At 34.1% G+C, this 21,506-nt stretch overlaps 1 protein-coding gene across 1 annotated transcript in view; it reads left to right on the forward strand.

Moving 5' to 3' along the window:
* The first annotated feature begins 11,477 nt into the window (after positions 1-11,477).
* cep85l (centrosomal protein 85, like) overlaps positions 11,478-21,506 on the forward strand; it is a 120,525-nt gene continuing 110,496 nt past the window's right edge. Inside the window, exon 1 of the mRNA XM_056480674.1 lies at positions 11,478-11,514. Coding sequence (XP_056336649.1) covers positions 11,499-11,514 — 16 coding nt within the window. The 5' untranslated portion in view covers positions 11,478-11,498. The remainder of the gene's footprint in view (positions 11,515-21,506) is intronic.

A 21,506-nucleotide genomic window follows, 5' to 3' on the forward strand; every position in this document is an offset into this window, starting at 1 on the left:
AATAATCAAGTAATTAACAAGGTGAGAACATGGTAAGATCTGAAAACATGGCAAAAATCAGGCAGCCATGAGGGCTTTTCTTTTTCTGGATTGCTTCTGAAAACACCAGCTACGTTTCTGTCCATCTATTTTTATGTGGATTTTTGATATGCGCATGAAAAACGGTTGATTGAAATGCCAAGATGTGCATAAATTTTGAAAATGCGCATAAACGTGCATAACTGAGTAGGATAAACTTTTTATTTGATAAGAAAAGATGAGCATAAACTACGATGAAAACACTTTTACCGAACAAATTCTACTATGCGCATTTAAAAGGTCATGTGATGACAAAAGTGTGTGTGAATGAAGAAACCCGCAAGCTGAGCACATTGTAAAACATCTGAAATGTTTTTTTGGTCATACTAAAACGCCTGAAACATTTCAGTATTAGTGTTGTTATATTATTAATGACCTCCAGAACTCTCAAGTGTCTGTGCTCCACGTCTCACACCTTCAAACGCCACCGCGCGTTCACTGCGTGACTTCTGAGGCGTAAGTCATTTATTAAATGAAGAAATTATTCACGCAGCTTCTACTACCCAAGTAAATTCCGTTTTTACTGTTGATATTTAGCGACAATTAATCAGGAAGTGATGATTTTGTTCGCTTTGACTCGTTGGATGGAACCGCTGCTTTATTGGCACATCTTTTATGCGATAATCAAGTTTTACGTGTAAAGTAAATTCGTATTTTTAGATCAGTCAGTCGACAGCAACCTCTGGTTGATTTATGTGAGAACAACGGGCGCAAATGGCACTCGCGAGAGAAATTTGAGATTTGAAAAAGCATACACAGCTGCCTTTCGTGGATTAGCAAAAAAAAAAAAAAACGTACCTCCTGGGATGTATTTCACCCTCTCCACAAATGTATACGGGGTTACATATCCATTATGAGCCTGGGTTGATATCAACAGAAGCAGTGGGTGTTAATATTGTAATTTTGCTGTATGATTCATCAGAGTGATTCAATTTGCAGCAAATTTTTATTTTTAGATTAACATTTAATAGCTGGAAAAACACCTTCTTTGTTTATTTTTTTAGAAATTAAATCAATTTTTTTTATATCATTTTATTATTATAACCCTTATTTTACCAGAAAAAGCACATTAGGATTAAAAATCTCTTTTCCAAGAGCGTCCTGACCAAGATAAGGTAGTATACAGTTCATATGGGTTTAACGAACAAGCAAACAAAAAACAGGTAACATCATTCATCCATCAAAACACATACAATGACAGTTAAAACTATTCAGATCATCTACACACCAATGTTTTAAATCTGCTTATCATATTTTAACAGAGCACAATTCTATTAAAACCTGGTTTGTTCTACCAAATATCTCAAGTGCAACACATTTTTATGGCTCGTCAGTTTCACCAGTGTGACCTCTAACATAATCTAGTGACTGGCAGGAAAAAAATAAAAAATTAAGTCAGTCTACAGCCCTGCTTGTGTTAGTCTATGATCTCTGTGGTATTTGTAGTTTCGCCATGTTTAACCACTTGTTATGGTGTTCATGATGCATATGTTAACGTGTCTTTAATAATCTTGTATTTTGTCATGAAGGAGTTGTGAGACTGTTGACTGAGTTAGTGACGTGTGTCCTTGTGTTGAAGAGGGTCAAGGTCTGTGCAGCTTTGGTGTTGGTTTCAGAGGAGAACGACTGCGGTTTAGGGAGGCTGGAGGTAAGATGAGCCTTTAATGGATCTGAAACTTCCTGCAGATGCATCGCTGGCCTTATCAATAATGGAGCATTATTGATTTAGTGCCTCTGAATGTGCCACCAAAGAACACGAAGCCACCCAAACTCAACATTACATCATTCCTGAGTTGTATCAGAGGCTTTTAGAGGACTGGAATGGGACATTGTCAAAATTAAAATTGAGACATTTTAGAAAAACTTTTTTTTTATTAGTCACTCTTTCAAAACTTACATTTTTGTACTTTATAAGTTTTAATATGTACCTTGAAGGTACAATATAGGTCCTATAGGAACTAAAATGTACCCTTTAAAGGGATAGTTCACCCAAAAATAAAAATGTACTCACTATTTGCTAACCCCTGACTTTTCAAACCTGTTTTAGTTCCTTTATTCTGCTGAACACAAAAGAAGATATTTTGAAGAATGTAATGTAATTTAATGCATATATTATACGCCCAAAGCACCACCAGTGTGCAGCATCCACTTGGATGATGTGACGGCAGCCACAAGACAAATAAGTGTATGGGGAGACCGGTAGGGGCCGGTGGATGGAATTTGGCGGGACACCGGAGTTACACTCTTACTCTTATAGAGAAGTGCCATGGGATTTTTAATGACCACAGTGAGTCAGGACCTTGGTTTAATGTCTCATCCAAAAGGCGGTGCTCACTGACAGTATAGTGTCCCCTTCACTTTACTGGGGCGCTAGGACCCACACAGACTGCAGGTTGAGCGCCCCCTGCTGGCTTGACTAACAACACTTCCAACAGCAACCTAGTTTTCCCCATGTGGTCTCATATCCAGGTACTGACCAGGCTCAGCCCTGCTTAGCCATATTTCCCGGCAGCCCAAGACCGGTTACTCACTGAAGCTGTGACACAAAAGAGAGCTGAAACTTACCATTGACTTCCATAGTAGGAAAAACAAATACTATAGAAGTCAATGGTTATAGGTTTCCTCATTAAAACCTCTTCCTCTGGGTCAACAAAATAAAGAAACGAAAAAGTGAAGGATGAGTGAATGATGACAGGTTTATTTATTTTTGGGTGAACTACCCCTTTAAGCACAATAAATGGGTTCTTATTGAAAGGGAACTGCCACAATCACAGCATATCTTTTATGGCTGGGAGTGTATGGTTTATATACTTCTAACCATTTTACAAATTACTTTTTATTATTAATGACAAGTAATTATTTTTTTATTTTAATTAATTACAAGTAAATAAATACAATTACATCCCACTCTAAACAACGAATCCGTAAAATAGCAGAGAAGGTACTAGCAGGCCATTAGAGAATATATATTGTTTCAAACCATTCAAAATGTCAATACAAGTCACTATACTGTAGGTTTAACTGTAGAGTTAAATTTTACATTACATGTGTAAGGCAAGGCAAGTTTATTTAAATAGCACATTTCATGCACAGTGGCAATTCAAAGTACTTTACATAAACAAGAATAAAAAAGACAAGTATAAGAAAATAAAAACAAATAATAAAAGTGATTAAAAACAGATTAAATTGTGTTAAAAACAGGTTATAAAAGAATGAAAAAGAAAAGAAAGACACAATAGTGTGATCTGTCGGACGTAGCACAGTGCTATACTGTATGTGTGTACAGTAGTGTGAAAAAGTGTTTGCCCCTTACTTAGTCTCGATTCTTTTCTTTCTAATTTGTTTTTGGATTTCTTTGGATGATGTCTGGCTTTTGAGGATCTTTTGGTCTACTCCACTTTGTCAGGCTGGTCCTATTTCAATGATTTCTTGATTGCAATCAGCTGTGGCAGCAATCAGGGCAGGGTGTGGCTACAGATCTTGAGCTCGTGTGAAGCCTGGTTTATACTTGACGCGTCCGCTAGTTCGCTTGAGTGCGCATGGCGAATGTGGCATCATCGATGTGTTTGCGGAGGTTCACTTTTGGTGCGCGGGACATGTTTTCGACTGGCGGAGCGCACTTTATTTTTTTTTTGACTCGAGCAAACAGTTGCAGTTTAATATGAATCACTTTGAAGAGATTTTGTCTGTAACTGTACAGACATCTTTATGATCCGTCCGTGCGTGATCATAGGGATAATCAGATGACCAATAATTCTTGGCTAGAAATTGCAACAGCAGTGGTAAAGGTGGAAAGATTTTGTTAAGTTTAGAAAAACTTGAGGGATACGTTTTTTAAACTAAAAAGAAGCCATGGCAAAAGTGGGGACCTGGGTGATTTTAATACACAATAACAGAAGTTTTTTTCCAGTATTCTTAGGTTTTACACTAATGTATATATTATTATTTTGAATTTAAAACTATTTAATATTAAAACTAAAATGAAGTCACAAATTATTTATTTGATAACTGGAATGAAATATTTGAACCTATGGATTTACAATATACTGATGCCCTGTTTTTCTAGGCTTTATTAGGGATAATGGTCAGGAATGTTGGACCATTATTGCCTTTTTAGCATATCAGTAGAGGTCAAACTAGCCAGACAGTAATGTGTGAATTGTTGAGTGGGTTAAATTTAAAAAAGTCTTTTAGTTTTTAGATTTTTAGTAAGTGTACTTTTTTTTTTTGTTTTATTCCTGTCATAATATAAATATACTTGTAGAGCAACCCATGCTCTGTTGTCATTAATATTTTAATAAACTTTAATAAGTAAAACTGTCCGAGATATGAACAAAAGCAAGTGATGCATAAAAGTTTGAATTTACAAAATCTTGAATGGTTATTAAAAATCTTTATAATTTTTAAAATAATTTATAAAAATAATTAGTTAAAAAATATTGACCAAAATTAATGATTACAGCGTAGTTACGCAAACTTTCTACTTCTTTGTTTATCCGTCTGATTTTATGGTCCGTTTCTTTCTTGTGGTTTTAAAGAATATCAACGGCGAACGCGGCAAGTATAAAAGCCTTGTCCGTTTAGTGTGGTGTGCGCGCAGTCAGCGGAGGTCTGCGACGCGGCGCCAGGCGATAGTATAAATCAAGCTTAATAAACCAGAGTTATGTTTTAATGGGAAGCAAACACTTTACACAGGGCTATCTAGTTTTCTATTATTTTTTTAAATAATAAAAACCCTCATTTCAAAACCGCATGATGTTTACTTTTGTCATCTTTGACTAATATTTAAATTAGTTTGAGGATCTGAAATGCATGTGACAAACCTGCCAAAAAAAAAAAAATAAGTAAGGGGGCAAATACTTTTTCACACCACTGTATGTATACGTACAACAGTGCAGTGCTATTTTTGTATTGAGTAACAATTGTAAAATAAATATTTTTAATAAAATTGGTTTCTATTTTAAGGATTTATTTTGTGAAAGTGAAGCTTTCAGTTTGCCTTCAGCTTGTTTTGAAGGTTTTGAGAGATGTGTTTGCTCACGTCAGCAGCACATATGTGAATGGCTTTGCCAAGTGTCATATCTGAAAGAGCTACTGTCTTTACACTATAGTTTCTGTTCCATTCAGCAGATATGAAGTTTTGTTTGCCAGGACCTGTTTCCTTTTAGGCCTGCACCGGGACACTCTACTTTAAGGGTAAGAATTGATAAGTAATATTATTTAACCAAATAGAAATCTGATACATGTATGTCATATGTAATTTGCATATATTTCCAAGTTCATTTTTGGATTTCACATACAGTAGTTAAAGTCTGAATTATTAGCCCCTCTGTACATTTTTAAACGTAATAGTTTTAATAACTAAGTTCTGATAACTGATTTATTTTATCTTAGCCTTAATGACAGTACATAATATATACTAGTTATTTTTTAATAATTCACTAGTATTCAGCTTAGTACAATTGAAAGGCTTAACTAACTAGGCAAGCAATTAGTCAAGTCATTGTATAACAGTGGTTTGTTCTGTAAAAAATCAAAAAATATATATCGCTTAAGAGGGATTATAATATTGACCTTAAAATGTTTTTTGAAAATCAAAACTGCTTGTATTCTAGCCGAAATAAATCAAATTAATTTTTCATTAGAAGAAAAAATATTACAAGAGATACTGTGGAAAAATTCCTTAAAAAAAAATGTAAATTCACATGAGGGCTAATAATTTTGACTTCAACTGTATCAAATATGTACATATATATAATTAAATAGCTAATATATATACACTGTGATAAATGCTGGATTGAATATAAATTAAGTTTCCCACAAGAAAGTCCTACCCTAAATGCATGGATGGAAACTACAATGGAATTTTTTTTATAATGGAGCAAATTGCAGCATTTGTAAATCAAAAAATTTAACAATTTATTTCATCTTGGGAAAAATGGACCAATTATGCTACATCCCATAGACCTGAACTTTTCTGTTAAATCAGACGGATCACTCCCATTTGTTACTATATGTGTATGTATATCTTATTTGATTTATTTTTACTTATTTGTCTCCCCCCTTTTTTTCTTATTTTATTTTATTTTATATATTTCCTTATTTTTCCAATTTCCTTTTTTAAATTATGTATAATATTAGTTTAAATGCGCACAAAAATGGAAAACATATATTGCTGAAAGAGAAAGTGGATGTACAGAGTTTGCGCTTACATTTGTGAGTGTACTCAGATGTACGATCTCTGATATGTATTTGATGTAAGTGTAAAACTATTTGAAAAAATAAAGAAGATAATTATTTAAAAAAAATAGTTTTCCCAAAAATTCAGAATTATGTTATTTAAGATCATTTTAAATAAGCAGTTTGAACATGCAGCGAGTGTATTGCCATATATCAGATTTCTATCTGGGTATGCTGTAAGTAGAGATGTAAAAACCAAGAATGTGAGTGAATTGAATGAAGTAAGAGTTGGTGTTAGGTGTTGAGAGTTGTTTTGGTGTCTCACAGTGTGTCACATGATCAAATAAATGGGACAGAGCTCAACATGTTGGCTGACGGTTGGGGTGTAGCTCCATCTCATAAACCCAGAGGTGTGATGTAAATGTTGTTTTTGCAGCTCTTCACCTGGAGCGCTGAATGGGGGAAAAAAACATCAATCACTGTGAATGTCAGCTTAACAGGAGTTGTTGTGGAGAAGGCTCTGCTCTGTTTCATTCTTTATTCATGATAAATGCAAGTACATTGCAGAAAGTCATTCATTAAATGTACTAAATTTTTAAAGGTAAGTAGTTGCAAACAATTTATATGGGCTGATTTTAAACAAACAAATTAAATGTAGTAATGTTTAACTTAATTTGTTTGTTCAAATTCAGCCCACATAAATTGTTTGCAACCACTTACCTTAAAAAGTAAATGTAATGAATCACTTTTTTCAGTGTTTGTTTCTCCGTTTGAGATATTAAGTGCGTGTATGGTTGAGTAACACGTCCTCTTCGTATGGTCAGTCATCGGCTGTTAGCTGGAAATAAAATTGCTGATTTAGAAACACACTGACTCATGTTAGAAAGTTGGCTAAATGCGCAACATCCTTCTGGGTGTCTCAACAATGCTGAGGAGAAATTCACTTCAAAATGAAAGATCTGTTATCAGAAACTCTCATGTTGTTTTTAACCTGTTCAGTATGTCATTATTTTACATGAAGATTTGAAGAATGTTTAAACAACTTCAATTAGTTTGTCATGGGGGGCCAGTTCATGAAAAGCATCACAAATTAGGGGCCGGAGAGATACGACTTGCAATATAAGTGATGACACAACAGCAATATAAGAGACCGTATGCTGTATTTTTGCTCCTTAAGACACCCACGTTGGGTTTTCTACATAAAACGTTATTATGCTGTATTTTGAACCTACATAACATCGCTGCATAGTACAATGTGGCTTTTTTTACAAACATCTTCAAATGTTGTAATTCGAAGCACAACAAAATCAGTGTATTGCTCAAGTGGGCTTCTTCTACATTCAAACTCATTCATATGTTATATTTTAAATATAACAATTAGTAACAATTAGGGATGCAATGATTAAAGACTTTGGTTGTACGATTATAGTCTGAAGTTTCACGGGTTATCACGAATATTAGGCATTTATTAAATTCAAAACACCACTACTTTAGAAAATCACAAGAAAGCTGCTTATATTTTAAAGTGTTGTTTATTGCTGCTCAGTAACCAAATACAGCACAAAATATTAATAAAAAACAAACAATAGTCCATTTCTTTCTTTGGACGTTTTTGATTTAAACAAGTGATAGTTTTACAATGAAAATAAATGATAGAACAATGAATAAATAAATAAAAGTAAGAATAAATAAAAAATAGTATTTGTCTAATGTTCATTTAAGCTATATATTAGCTAAGAATTTAAATGAACTGTTGTTATTATCTGCGTTAATACATGCATAATCATTTTAATAATTTGTAATAATTCATCTTACATCTTTTGTTTACATTGCACTGAAAGCCACGCACAACTCTCACCACTACAGCGTGAGATCATTTCTACTGTGTGTGCCTGGAGGGCGCGAGTGCGTCGGTCCGCTTGCGAGCGTGCGTGCACCGCTCCAATATGCTCACATCTCCATTGAAAATAATGAACTTGCGTGCGGAACAGACACAATATGTGAACGGCCTGCTGCTATAGTTCATCAAGTCTGCGTGCTTATTAGCCTCGGTATAAGCCCAGAACTTTTAAAGTAGCACACAGTTGGCATAACTTTGTTTAGTTGCAGCAGTTTTGTTCCGTTTCCGCAACAGAAACAGGGTTGGGAAATCTTTACAATTAACTGTATTTTACTGTAATTAACTGTAATGAATTTAAGCACAATTAATAGTGAATTCAGCTAATCGTTGCATCTCTATTAATGATATCGGTGTATTGTACAAAAGGTCTTTTCTACAAACATATCCAAATGTTTTCGGTGGCCCGCACCACTCGCTTAATGTCACTTGACTCACTCTCTGCGCAGCCTTTAACTGCAGCTCATGCTGTATTGAACAGACGCACGTCACTTATAGACACCTATTATAATTATAGTGGCCGTTTTTCGACTGAACTAAATTTATTTTTGATATCTTGGTTACACTATTAGAAGGGCCGGAATAGCCCTGCTTTATAGTAAATATACATATATTTATGTATTCATAATACATAAATATTCTTTCATTCATTCATTTTTTTTTTTCGGCTTAGTCCCTTTATTAATCAGGGGTCACCACAGAGGAATGAACCGCCAATAGCACATTCACCTATACCCCATGTCTTTGGACTTGTGGGGGAAACTGGAGCACCCGGTGGAAACCCACTCGAACACGGGGAGAACATGCAAACTCGACACAGAAATGCCAACTGACCCAGCCGAGGCTCGAACCAGCAACCTTCTTGCTGTGAAGCAACAGTGCTACCCAATGCGCCACCGCGTCTCCTAAGTTTTTTTTTTTTTTTTCCCACAGCTGTATATGTATATTCGAGACCACATAAAGTTATTTATGTTGCACAGGTTTATTTTCCTGTCAAAATTATAGATTTTTCTTTTATGCCAAAAATCATTGGAATATGAAGCAAAGATCATATTCGATGAAGAAATTTAGCACATTTCCTTCAATAAATATATCAAAACTTCATTTTTGATTTGTAACATGCATTGGTAAGAACTTTTACATGTGGTTTATTTATTGATTTATTGAACCCTCAGATTTTAAATGGTTGTGTCTCAGCCAAATTGTATCCTGCCCTAACAATACCATACACCATTGAAAATGTTCTAAAAGAGCATTCAGAAAAGTTCAGCATTCTATAATGCAGTTTGCAAGTGTAAATGAATGGAAATACTCATGAATTTTGAGCTACAGGTAACCTCTATTGTTTTTTGTTTTGTTTTGTTTTACACATATAACAAACAATCTACATTTTCGTGTCTTCAAAATGCTGTTTTGATGTAAATGATTGGCCAAAAAACATTTTGTTTTCAGTTGAAATCAGTGCTGTGTAAACGCCACATAAGTGGCAGGTTTGCTACTGAATTGTCAACATCAAAAGTTGAAAACTGACGAAAGAGCGTTCAGCATAGTTCAAGTTTTGCAATTCGCAAGTGTTATATTTTGTTTTGTTTATTTGTTTTATTTTATTTTGTTTTAATATTTTCTAATATTTATTTTAATGTTATTTTATTTTACTATTTTATTTTATTCTAATATTGTATTTTATTTTAATATTTTATTTCATATTTATTTATTTTAATGTTATTTTATTTTTATTTTATTTTAATATTTATTTAAAGATATTTATTTATTGTAATGTTATTTTATTTCATTTTAATATTTAATTTTATTTTAATATTTTTTATTGTATTTTGTTTTATATTTATTTAAATATTTTATATTTATTTTATTTTAGTTTGTTTAATGCTATTTTTTCATTTAAATTTTTTATTTTATTTTAATATTTTATTTCAATATTTTATTTAATATTTATTTATTTAAATGTTATTTTATGTTAATATTAAATTTTTATTTAATATTTTATGTTATTTTATTTTAACTTTTTATTTGATTGTATTTTATTTTCTATTTATTTTAATATTTTATTTAATATTTATTTATTTTAATGTTATTTTGTTAATATTTAATTTTTATTTAATATTTTATTTTATTTTATTTAAACGTTTAATTTGATTGTATTTTATTTTCTATTTATTTTAATATTTTATTTTATTTTATTTTATCCAGGCCTCAAAAATGCTGTTGTAAATGACTGCCCCAAAATACTTCTTGTTTTTAGTTGAAAGCAGTGCTGTGTAAACGCCACATAAGTACCAGGTAATTTACTTTTGTGTTGCAGAATCAAAGTCTGCTACAGTTCCACAAACACCTCATAAAGGTCCCTCTGACCTAGAGATGTATTGATCTTTGACTCTGGTTTCTAGCGTGGACACTGAGACCGGACGCCTCCTGCTGGGATCTGCTTAACAAGTGTCCCACTACAGCCGCTCTGCAGAACTACAAAGTCACAAGTCCTGACCTTTGCAGTTCAAACAGAAGCAGCAAACCAATCATTTTTTTCTTAGATTAAAAGAAAAATCCTGTCATCATTTATTCACCTTCCACTTGCTCCAAATCTGAGTTTCTTTCATCTGTTGAACACAAAAGTAGTTATTTTAAAGAATGTTGTCAATAGCTACTGGTTTCTGACGTTGTTAAAAAATGTAATCTTTCGGGTGGTGTTTTATAAGGCTCTTAACTCCTTGCTTTCCATTTATTAGGAGATGCACTCTCCTTTCTTATAATTGATTTAATTCTAAGTAATTTAATTTTCATTTGTTTTTAACCATTATTATCTTAGACTGTTTATTTGTACATTTTTACTTTCGCAATTGACAGCTATCTGAACACTTGATTGTGATTGTTGAATGACGGCATTCAGTTGGTTGTAATATTTTGTACACTTTTATAACGCTTGTTTCCATTTTTCTCTTTCCCTTTCCTTTTTTTATTCCATTTTTTTCCCTTTTGTAAAAAAACAACAACAACAAAGCTAACGATATGTAACAATTGTATTGTAATAGTTTTTTCGCAAAACAAAAAAAATTGAACATAGAGAGATCACCTTTTGTGTTAACAAAAAAACCTGAGGGTGAGTAAATTTTGGGGTGAACTATTCCTTTAAATTGGGAAATTTGATCCAGCTCGTTGTGATGAATGTTGACAGTATTTTCGTGACACTAAGGAAGTCATTATGTCACACCTATTCAAAAGTGTCAGTGTTGTGTTTGTTGTGATCTCATTGGCTGACAGATTTCCCCACGAGGTAACGTTTGCTCAAACACCACTTCCTCCCGCTACTTCTCCATAATGCGCCTTTCTCATGTCGACCAACAACTGTAAGTTTGCCATTTACACATCTATATTTCTTCTTGTGTTTTTCTGCACTGTAAAAAATACTGAGCTCCACTCAATCGAGTTTTGTTGGGACAACATGAGGGAATTAAGTTAACTTGTTAGTTTTTACAAATTGAAATGGATTGAACATAAAACAATGAAGTTGTCCCCAAATAAATCAAAAATTGTGTTGTTTCAGCTTCAGGTAGTTTGTACAAGCAGTACACATGCCAAATAATATCATAAAATGGGCCATTGCTATTGATTTTGACTCTTGAATTGATTTAAATGTCAGAATAGGCTTTAAGATGCTTCAATATTAATGCAGTTGACCTTTTTAATGTTTTGCTTGAAGACGAAGATCATGTTTTAATTATAAGAATGCAAGAGTTAAACAAAGCATCCATGTGTTATATTGAATTATGGATCGTTTTTGTATTTTTAAAAAGCATAGGCTATTTTTGTTGCCATTTTAAGCATTTTCAAGATGATATGTTTTAATTCTGAAGTGCATTTAATATCAAATATAGCCTAGCCGTTCTTTGAAACATCTACAGGTTGATAGTGTTACTCTGCAGGACCACTGTGTTGAATGCAGCCGCTGGTTTCCTGGCAGAGAGACAGGAAGTGGGGGTTGGGCGCAGTCTGCATTAGTCCGATAACATGCACAAAAACACTGATTCTTGATGCCCTGGTTTGTATGTCCCACATGCTCCAGACAGCAGGGAATTATTCATGTAGTTCTCTCCCAAACCACCCCCCCCCCATAAAAATACAGTAGTGAAATTGTCAACATGAGTGGCGTGCTAACCTGTCTCTCTTAGAGGAAATGTGGTGTTTGGGTCGAGTAGCACTAGTGTTTATTCATTTGCAGGGAGGTCAAGCACCTCTGCTCTGTAAAAACATGATGGCACAGTTGGAAATGTGAAAATGTTGTTTATGGAAAATTATAATTGAAATGTTATCTTGCTGTGTGTGATGGGGTTAATTTTTCTGTGCTACAGTATTGTGTAGTCAAGTTTAACAGCGTATTTTTAACATTGTGGGTGCTGATGTTTCGAACAAAATCAACAAACTGAAGTTAATTTGTTTCAGGAGTTGGTAAACACCTTTTAACTATACTGTAAAAAAAAATTTGGATTATTTTTATAATATGGTTGTCCGGATGTTGATATATGGTTGCGAAGGTGTTCCATTTTCTTTGCATGGTTACTAGGCGATTACTTATTGTTACAAGAGTCGACCCTACACTAAAAAATGCTGGGTTCCACACAATCGATTTAGGAAGGAAGCAACTTATTACTTTTTACCAATTTAGGTTAATGAATACAAAACAATTAAGTTTTCCCAAAAAACACCAATAAATGGTGTTGTTTTTGCTCATTTTAAACAAGTAGTTTGAACAAGCATTTTTTTGAGAGTAAAGAGTTCATAATATTATGTTTTTCTTGGTTGTTGACAGTGCATTGATATGTGGTTGTTTTGAGTTTTTTGAGTATGTTGCAATATGTTTTTAGATTTGGTTGTTAGGGTGTTGATGGGGTTTATTGTGTTTTGAGTTGCTATACGGTTGCCAGAGTTGGGTGTAACGCATTACTGCATTTTTTGCAGTAATGTAACGAATTACATTGTAAATTAGTGTCATTTCTTTACAGTTACTAAAGTCAATGTGTGTTACTTGCGTCACAAATATAGTTTTTAGAAGAAAAAAATGCTTATTTAAATCACGCTTTCTGCTGCAACGTCAGCATGTGCTTTTAAATTGCTGGAGAACGTGAGCTAAAATGGATTCTGACGAGAGTGGTTGCTGCTTCAAGTGGAAATACAGACATTATTTTGATTTGATTGGGCGTGAAAACAAAAAAATTGCTGTGAAATGCAGTCAATGTTCAGGCTCTAAAGAACTTTCAACTGCTTTTAACTCGACCAGCAACTTGTTCAAGCACTTGAACAGAAAGCCTTCTATGACAACTCATTGGCAAGGAGGATGTCGGTGCCCAAAAACACGGTGGTCTAACTCAACCCAAACAGGCTAAATTAGATTTTTGTGCAGGATTGGGGGTGAAGGTATCTTCTGAATATGAAGGGAAGCGTAGCTGGTTATGGGACCGTTCACATATCGCGTCTTTTGCACATGCAAGTTCCATATTTCCAATGGAGGCACGCGGCTTGCGCACGCATTTTGGGAGCGCATATTGCACGCGCTCACATTTTCCAGGCTCACCAAGTTGAAAACCGTGACTCAGTGACTCCGCACTTTGTATGAAGATTCTCATTTCAGTAGACTAATGATCTCAGACAAACAGAGCACCCAAACACTGCAGTGCTTTTGTATACTATAGATGTCAGTGGTTACAGGTATCCACTTTTCTTCTAAATGTCTTCTTTTGTGTTCAAAACAAAAAAGACTAACAGGTTTGGAACAAGTGATTGATGAGAAAATGTTAAGTTTTGGGCAAATTATCTCTTTAAATCTTTTGAACATGTCTACTTGCTTTGATCAACCCATTGTAAGGTTTTTCAATGTATATTAAATTACTGAAAGAGCTGCAGTTTATTTAGTATTTTATGTTTTAAAAGTTATTAGTAATCAGATTACATTTCACATTAAGTAATTAGTAATGTAATCAGATTACAATTTTCCAGTAGCAGTCAGTAATTCGTAATCTATTACTTTTTTAAAGTAACTTACCCGACACTGGTGGTTGCTACATTCTAAACAAAATGCTGGGTTCCACACAATCAATTTGTGTTGGTACAACATGAAGGAATTAATTTAACTTATTAGTTTTTACAAATTTAAGTGGATTAAAGATGAAACAATTAAGTGGCCCCCCAAAAACTCGAGAATTGTCTTGTTTCAACTCAATTTAAATAAGTAGTTTGAACAAACAGCAAACGTCTTTTTGGATTGTGTGTTTGCATTCTGGTTGTGTAAAGATTTTCTTGGTAGTTGTCAGGATGTTGATAGATGGTTGCTAAGGTGGTTCCCTGGGTGGTTGCAATTCGGTTACGCACAGTATTGGTCCAAAAGTTGATCCTGAAGAGTTCATAATACTATGTTTTTCTTGGTGGCTGACAGTGCATTGATATGTGGTTCAGCTGAGTTTTGAGTATGATGCAGTATTCATTAATTCATTCATTTTCTTTTCGGCTTAATCCCTTTACTAATCTGGGGTCACCACAGAGGAATGAACCGCCAACTTATCCAGCATATGTTTTATGCAGCAGATGCCCTTCCAGCTGTAACCCATCACTGGGAAACACCCATATACAATTTACCTCACCCAATTCACCAGTTCCACATGTCTTTGGACTAGTGGGGGAAACCGGAGCAACCGGAGGAAACCCACGCCAACACGGGGAGAACATGCAAACTCCTCACAGAAATGCCAACTGGTCCAGCCGAGACTCGAACCAGCGACCTTCTTGCTGTAAGGCGGCAGTGCTACCCAATACACCGCCCATGATGCAGTATTCTCAGATTTTCTAGTTGGTTGTTAAGGTGTTGATGGGGTTGCTAAGATTATTGGTTTGAGTTGCTATGTGGTTGCTAAGGTATTCTCGATGGTTGCTAGGTTGTATCTTTTGACCCAGATTAAATACTCTATCATAATTTGCTCTCTAGCTCGCTCATGTTCTGCTTTCAAGTATATTTTGCTTTTATCCAGCAGGTGAAAATCATAAGTCGGGTCACTTCTGGAAGTAATAGCACACCTCTTCCCGTTAAGCTGTATGATCTGAGCTATCATTCATGTCTATTGTGCAACAGCTCAGAACAAGTTATTCGCTGATGTATAATGAGCAATAGAAGTGATGCCTGTTGGCTGCATTTTGGCTGTATCACAGAGCGGTTCAGAGAGTGTGTGTGTGAGCACTCTTTGTGTTCGTGAAGTGTAAGGTCTCTGTGTGTGGAGTGAGTGGGCCAGAACTGTGCTTCTGTTGTGCTGAGACAGACCTCAGTGTCATCCAGTACCACAGCTCTATAGTCTGCAGGAATGTCTGCTCTGGGTCTTTGTTCACCTGCTTGGTATGGGGCCACATACACAGGTGGTGTTTAGCAAGACACAGCTTGTAGCAGAAGCCTTTTTCAAAGAGTTTGCTTGGTCTTAATGAACACGCTGTCATTTGTTTACTTACTTGATTGTTGGATCAAACCTGCTTGAGTTTCTTTTTTCTACAGAACATAATTGGTTTGAGGAATAATAGAGTAGTGGTCGCTGTTTTCCATACAGTTGCTTTAAATGTTGTCTGATGTGTTTTGTTGAACTTCTGAATTGGATCTTTGTTGATGTAATTCACTCATTAAACTGGTTTGATTATTAGTGGAATATTTTCAGCATGCAGTGCATCCGTAAAATATTCATAGTGCTTCACTTTTTCCACTTTTTTTATGTTACAGCCTCATTCCAAAATGGATTAAATTCCTGTATTTCCTCTAAATTCTACACACAATACTCCATAATGACAATGTGAAATTTTTTTTGGAAATTGTTGAAAATTTATTACAAATAAAAAGCCTGAAAAATCACATGTACATAAGTATTCACAGCCTTTGCTCAACACTTTGTTGATGCACCTTTGGCAGCAATTACAGCCTCAAGTCTATCTGAATATGATGCCACAAGCTTGGCACACCTGTCTTTGGGAATTTTTGCCCATTCCTTTTTGCAGTACCTCTCAAGCTCTATCAGGCTGGATAGGAAGCGACGGTGTACAGCCATGTTCAGATCTCTCCAGAGATGTTCAATAGGATTTAGGTCTGGGCTCTGGCTGGGCCACTCATGGACATTCACAGAGTTGTTGTGAAGCCACTCCATTGATATTTTAGTGGTGTGCTTTGGGTCATTGTCCTGCTGGAAGATGAACCGTCGCACCAGTCTTAGGTCAAGAAATCTGAAGCAGGTTTAGGACCAAGTTTGGACACCCCTGCCCTAACCCCACCCTTCCCCTAGACCCAACCCTCACAGAAAACAGTTTTACTTTCTGAAAAAAACTCATTCTGTGCGATTTATAAGCTTTTTGAGAAATTATGACATCAGCAATGTTCTCATATTTCACTTGTAACTGTCATACCTATGTCATAATACAGATTTGTGTCCTGATATGTCACAAAAACATGTGCACACATGCACACATGAAATACAAGCTGTAAAGTTTTCAATGTGGGTGAGGAATTAATACATTGTGATTTTGAGGGTAAACTGTTCCTTTAAGAAACATTACATCATTTTAAATGAAGTGCAGGTCAGCTCCAGCTCTTAAAATGGTCAAAATAAGCACTTTATGCATACTGTAATAAATCAGGTTAATAGACCCTGAGAGCAGGTGCTTACGCAACTACTGTGGAAGTATTTTTTAGACAGAGCTTTTGTTTAAACTTAATCTTTTTATCATTATAGATTATCTCTCATCATTATAGGGATACAATAAAACCCGATAGAACAATGGTTTGCACCTTGAATGATTCCAGCACAAACTACAAACCATAATTGGTAGTCTAGTTTTGAATTTGATGCCTGTTAAAATAGTTTGTCCGCAGAATGAGATAATTGGAATTGAATGCATGAGCTTAATTAAGACATCATGGACAACTGAACCTAGATAATGCACTTATTATGCAGCCTTTCTTCAGTTTATATAAACCCAATCAGGCAAATAACTAACCGATGTTAGTCTTGCCGTGTGCAGTTTGAATTTTGACATGTAATATAAAAATATTTTTTTTACAATTAAACTATTTAATTAATGCATTTGTTGATTCATTTATGGGTAACACGATGGCTCAAAGCAAAAAGGTCGCTTGTTCAGTGGACCAGTTGGCATTTCTGTGTAGAGTTTGCATGTTCTCCCCGTGTTGATGTGGGTTTCCTCCAGGTGCTCCGGCTTCCCCCACAGTCCAAATACATGTAGTTTAGGTAAATTGAATAAACTAAATTAGCTGTAGTGTATGGGTGTTTCCCTGTACAGGGTTGCAGCTGGAAGGGCATCCGCTGTGTAAAACATATACTGGATAAGTTGGTGGTTCATTCCACTGTGGTGACCCCTGATGAGTAAAGGGACTAAGTCGAAGGAAAATGAATTAATGAATTATTTAATGATTTATTTGTTTATTTGCACTTTTGCTGTCACACATGACAAAAATCAATATAAATAATATAAATCATATATAAATATATGATTATATATAATATAAATAATGACAATAAAAATCATCATTTAAAATGCAGTGAACGGTAAAACATTACTTTTTCTACTGACCTCTTGTTATAAAAACTGCTGTTTTGACATTTTTTTTTTTACACTTTTAAGTCAAACCTCTAAACTGTCCTATTGCATGATTATCATAAATTACAGTTGAATAAAGTACAACTCTTGTAAATGAAATAGAAAATGGTAAAACTATTAATGAGTATCTCAGGTCTAATTTTACAGGTTTTTTTTAGTAAGCAATCTCATTATTTTCACCTATATATTTCTAAATCCATAGGAAATTGAATTTTGTCACTATTCAAATAGTATATATAATTAAAGTATTATCCATAATTTCACGTCAGATGAAAAGCATTATATGAAGATACGTAAGTGTCTAACAATAAAGGAAAATAAATCTCTCTCATGGAATTTGTATATTATTCATTATTAGTTAGGAAATATTAAGAAAAGCTACTCAAATAACTACCTGACAAAAATCTTGTCTTCAATCTGAGTTGTAAGAGCAACAAATAATAACTTCTAGTTGATCATTTGGAAAAGTGGCAGAAGATAGATTTTTTCCGATGAATCATCTGTTGAACTGTATCCCAATCATCACCAATACTGCAGAAGAACCCGCATGGAACCCGCACGGACCCAAGATTCTCACTGAAATCAGTCAAGTTTGGTGAAGGAAAAATCATGGGTTGGGATTAAATTCAGTATGGGGCGTGCGAGAGATCTGCAGAGGTATCAAGACGTTTGTGCTACCCATTACATTACAAACCACAGGAGAGGGTAAATTCTTCATCAGGATAGCGCTCCTTCTCATACTTCAGCCTCCACATCAAAGTTCCTGATAGCAAAGAAGGTGCTCCGGGATTGGCCAGCCCAGTCACCAGAAATGAACATTATTAAGCATGTCTGGGGTAAGATGAGGAGGAGGCATTGAAGATGAATCCAAAGAATCTTGATGACCTCTGGGAGTCTTGCAAGAACGCTTTCTTTGCCATTCCAGAGGACATTAATAAGTGGTTTGAGTCATTGCAGAGATGCATGGATGCAGTCCTCCAAGCTCATGGAACTCAAACACAATATTAATTCTTTTTCCACTGCACCATGACTTTATATTCTATACTGTACATTATTTCTGTTAAGTGACAAGACTTTTGTCTAAGCAAAGTCAGACCTTACTATCCTAATTAAATAACAAGTAAAAAAAATGTTAGTGACTCCTTATTTTTTCAAAATACATAAATATATATATATTTTTCTTTTCTTAAAAAGAAATACTGCCTATTTGTCAACTACACATGTAGAAACACATCATTTAATTTCTCTTAAATTATAGTTATTACATTGAGTTACATTGACGTGTGAATACATATGGCAATTGTTTCCTCGGTTATCATGATAATTGTACATACTGTAGATGTAATGTCATGTGTTTTGCAATACGGATGTTGTGAAAAATCAGAGCTGCAATCCCAATGTTTTGTGCATTTATATGTTGCGCAAGAGACAAAAGCAGAGTTTCCTGCATCTCTCCTTAGTTCTCCTAATGTTTCAGTATAATGAGACAGCAAGGGGAATAGATGTGAATACTGCAGAGGCATGTGAAGAAATGAATGGGCCATTTGGGCAGCTTGGACAACAACCCCTAAGTCTGTCAAGCAGGTGTGGAAACAAACAGCCTTAAACAGCTTTAAATATAAATAGTTGTGCTGTGTTTCCCTCTAGAAGAATGTGCCGTCTGAATGGGGGTTGAGTGTGCTGGTAAATTTCAACCATGGTCATTTTATTTTTCCATATTAGATAATGAAAATCCTTAAGTAATTTAATTTAGGGGTGAGGATTGAGGTAAAGGTTTTATTTGCACATTCGGACTTTCACCTTTTTAATAGAATATTAGAAATATATTCATTGCAAATTCTCAATAGGGAAATCATCGCAGCCAATTACTATCAAAGTGCAACATTGTTCATGGTCAGTAAAATAGTGCTGATGTTGTGTTGAAGTCATATAAGTTAAAGAAATGGCTAAAAGCAAATCAAGTTTGTAATCATATGTAATTCTTCTGTCTAACATTTTAAGAAATTCTTATTTTACATGTTTTATACTGTTGTCATTTGTAATTTTACTGTTTTTGTATGCGTGATCATGTGTTTTTGATTTTAGGTTGCCTTTTAAAATCTGGCAGGGGCAACAGATGAAAATTAGCCCCCGTGGCTAACTCTGGCTTATTTACAGTCTTACTGTTTATTAATGAGCATTGTCCTTGTTAAATTAATAAATTACAAATACTTGTGTGCGATTTCAGACCGAATATTCAAAGTAGCATGATAAACAATTTAGGGACAGTGTCACAAGTTGTCATATAGTGCGCATAACAGTACGTCATTATAATTAATCTGTATTAGCCTTTTTAATTTTTGCTTTACTAATTAATTGAGCACTAAAGTCAGAATGTGTGAATATGAAACCAACTTTACCTCAATTCCCTGAGGGGGGAAAATCCCTTAGGTATGGGTTTTCTATAAGGGCATTGCAACAAACTTATAACAACTTAACAATATATACGATAATATTTTTGTATGATATAAAATTTTATTTAAATGACTCAGTGTTTGTATTATCACATCCTTGCCTAAACTGTAGAATTGTAAGAGTAAAACTAAATCAATTTAATGAAGTCAACATAATATTGAATTATGAATACAGTAAAAGGGCATCAAAACAGCAAACCTTTAGGCTAATACACGATAGTTAAACATAATAAAATGTAAAAAAAAGAATTAATTAAAAATAATTCATTTAATTTAAATTTTGGTAGTATAGTTATTGTAGTTATAATGTGTGTGTGTGTGTGTGTCGTCATTATATCTATCTATCTATCTATCTATCTATCTATCTATCTATCTATCTATCTATCTATCTATCTATCTATCTATCTATCTATCTATCTATCTATCTATCTATCTATCTATCTATCTATCTATCAATCATTCTGTTGTTCTATCTACCGTTCTGTCTGTCTCTCTGTCTGTCTGTCTATCTATATATCTATCTATCTATCTATCTATCTATCTATCTATCGTTCTATCTATCTATCTATCTATCTATCTATCTATCTATCTATCTATCTATCTCTATCTATCTATCTATCTATCTATCTATCTATCTATCTATCTATCTATCTATCTATCTATCTATCTATCTATCTATCTATCTATCTATCTATCTATCTATCTATCTATCTATCATTCTGTTGTTCTATCTACCGTTCTGTCTGTCTCTCTGTCTGTCTGTCTATCTATCTATCTATCTATCTATCTATCTATCTATCTATCTATCTATCTATCTATCTATCTATCTATCTATCTATCTATCTATCTATCTATCTATCTATCTATCTATCTATCTATCTATCTATCTATCGTTCTATCCATCTATCTATCTATCTATCTATCTATCTATCTATCTATCTATCTATCTATCTATCTATCTATCTATCTATCTATCTATCTATCTATCTATCTATCTATCTATCTATCTATCTATCTATCTTGTTTTTATTCTGCGTGTCTAACTCATTGTTCTTTTATTACACTTTAGTTAGTTTCAGCATTATTTTTCATGGTAAAATAAATGGAAAAACTCTTATAAATGGAAAATGATCTATAATCTATAAATAAATGGAAAAGTCTGTCTGTCTATCTATCGTTCTGTTGTTCTATCTATCTATCTATCTATCTATCTATCTATCTATCTATCTATCTATCTATCTATCTATCTATCT

Source organism: Danio aesculapii, chromosome 20 (genome assembly GCF_903798145.1).
Source record: "Danio aesculapii chromosome 20, fDanAes4.1, whole genome shotgun sequence".
In the NCBI taxonomy this organism is placed as follows: Eukaryota; Metazoa; Chordata; class Actinopteri; order Cypriniformes; family Danionidae; genus Danio; species Danio aesculapii.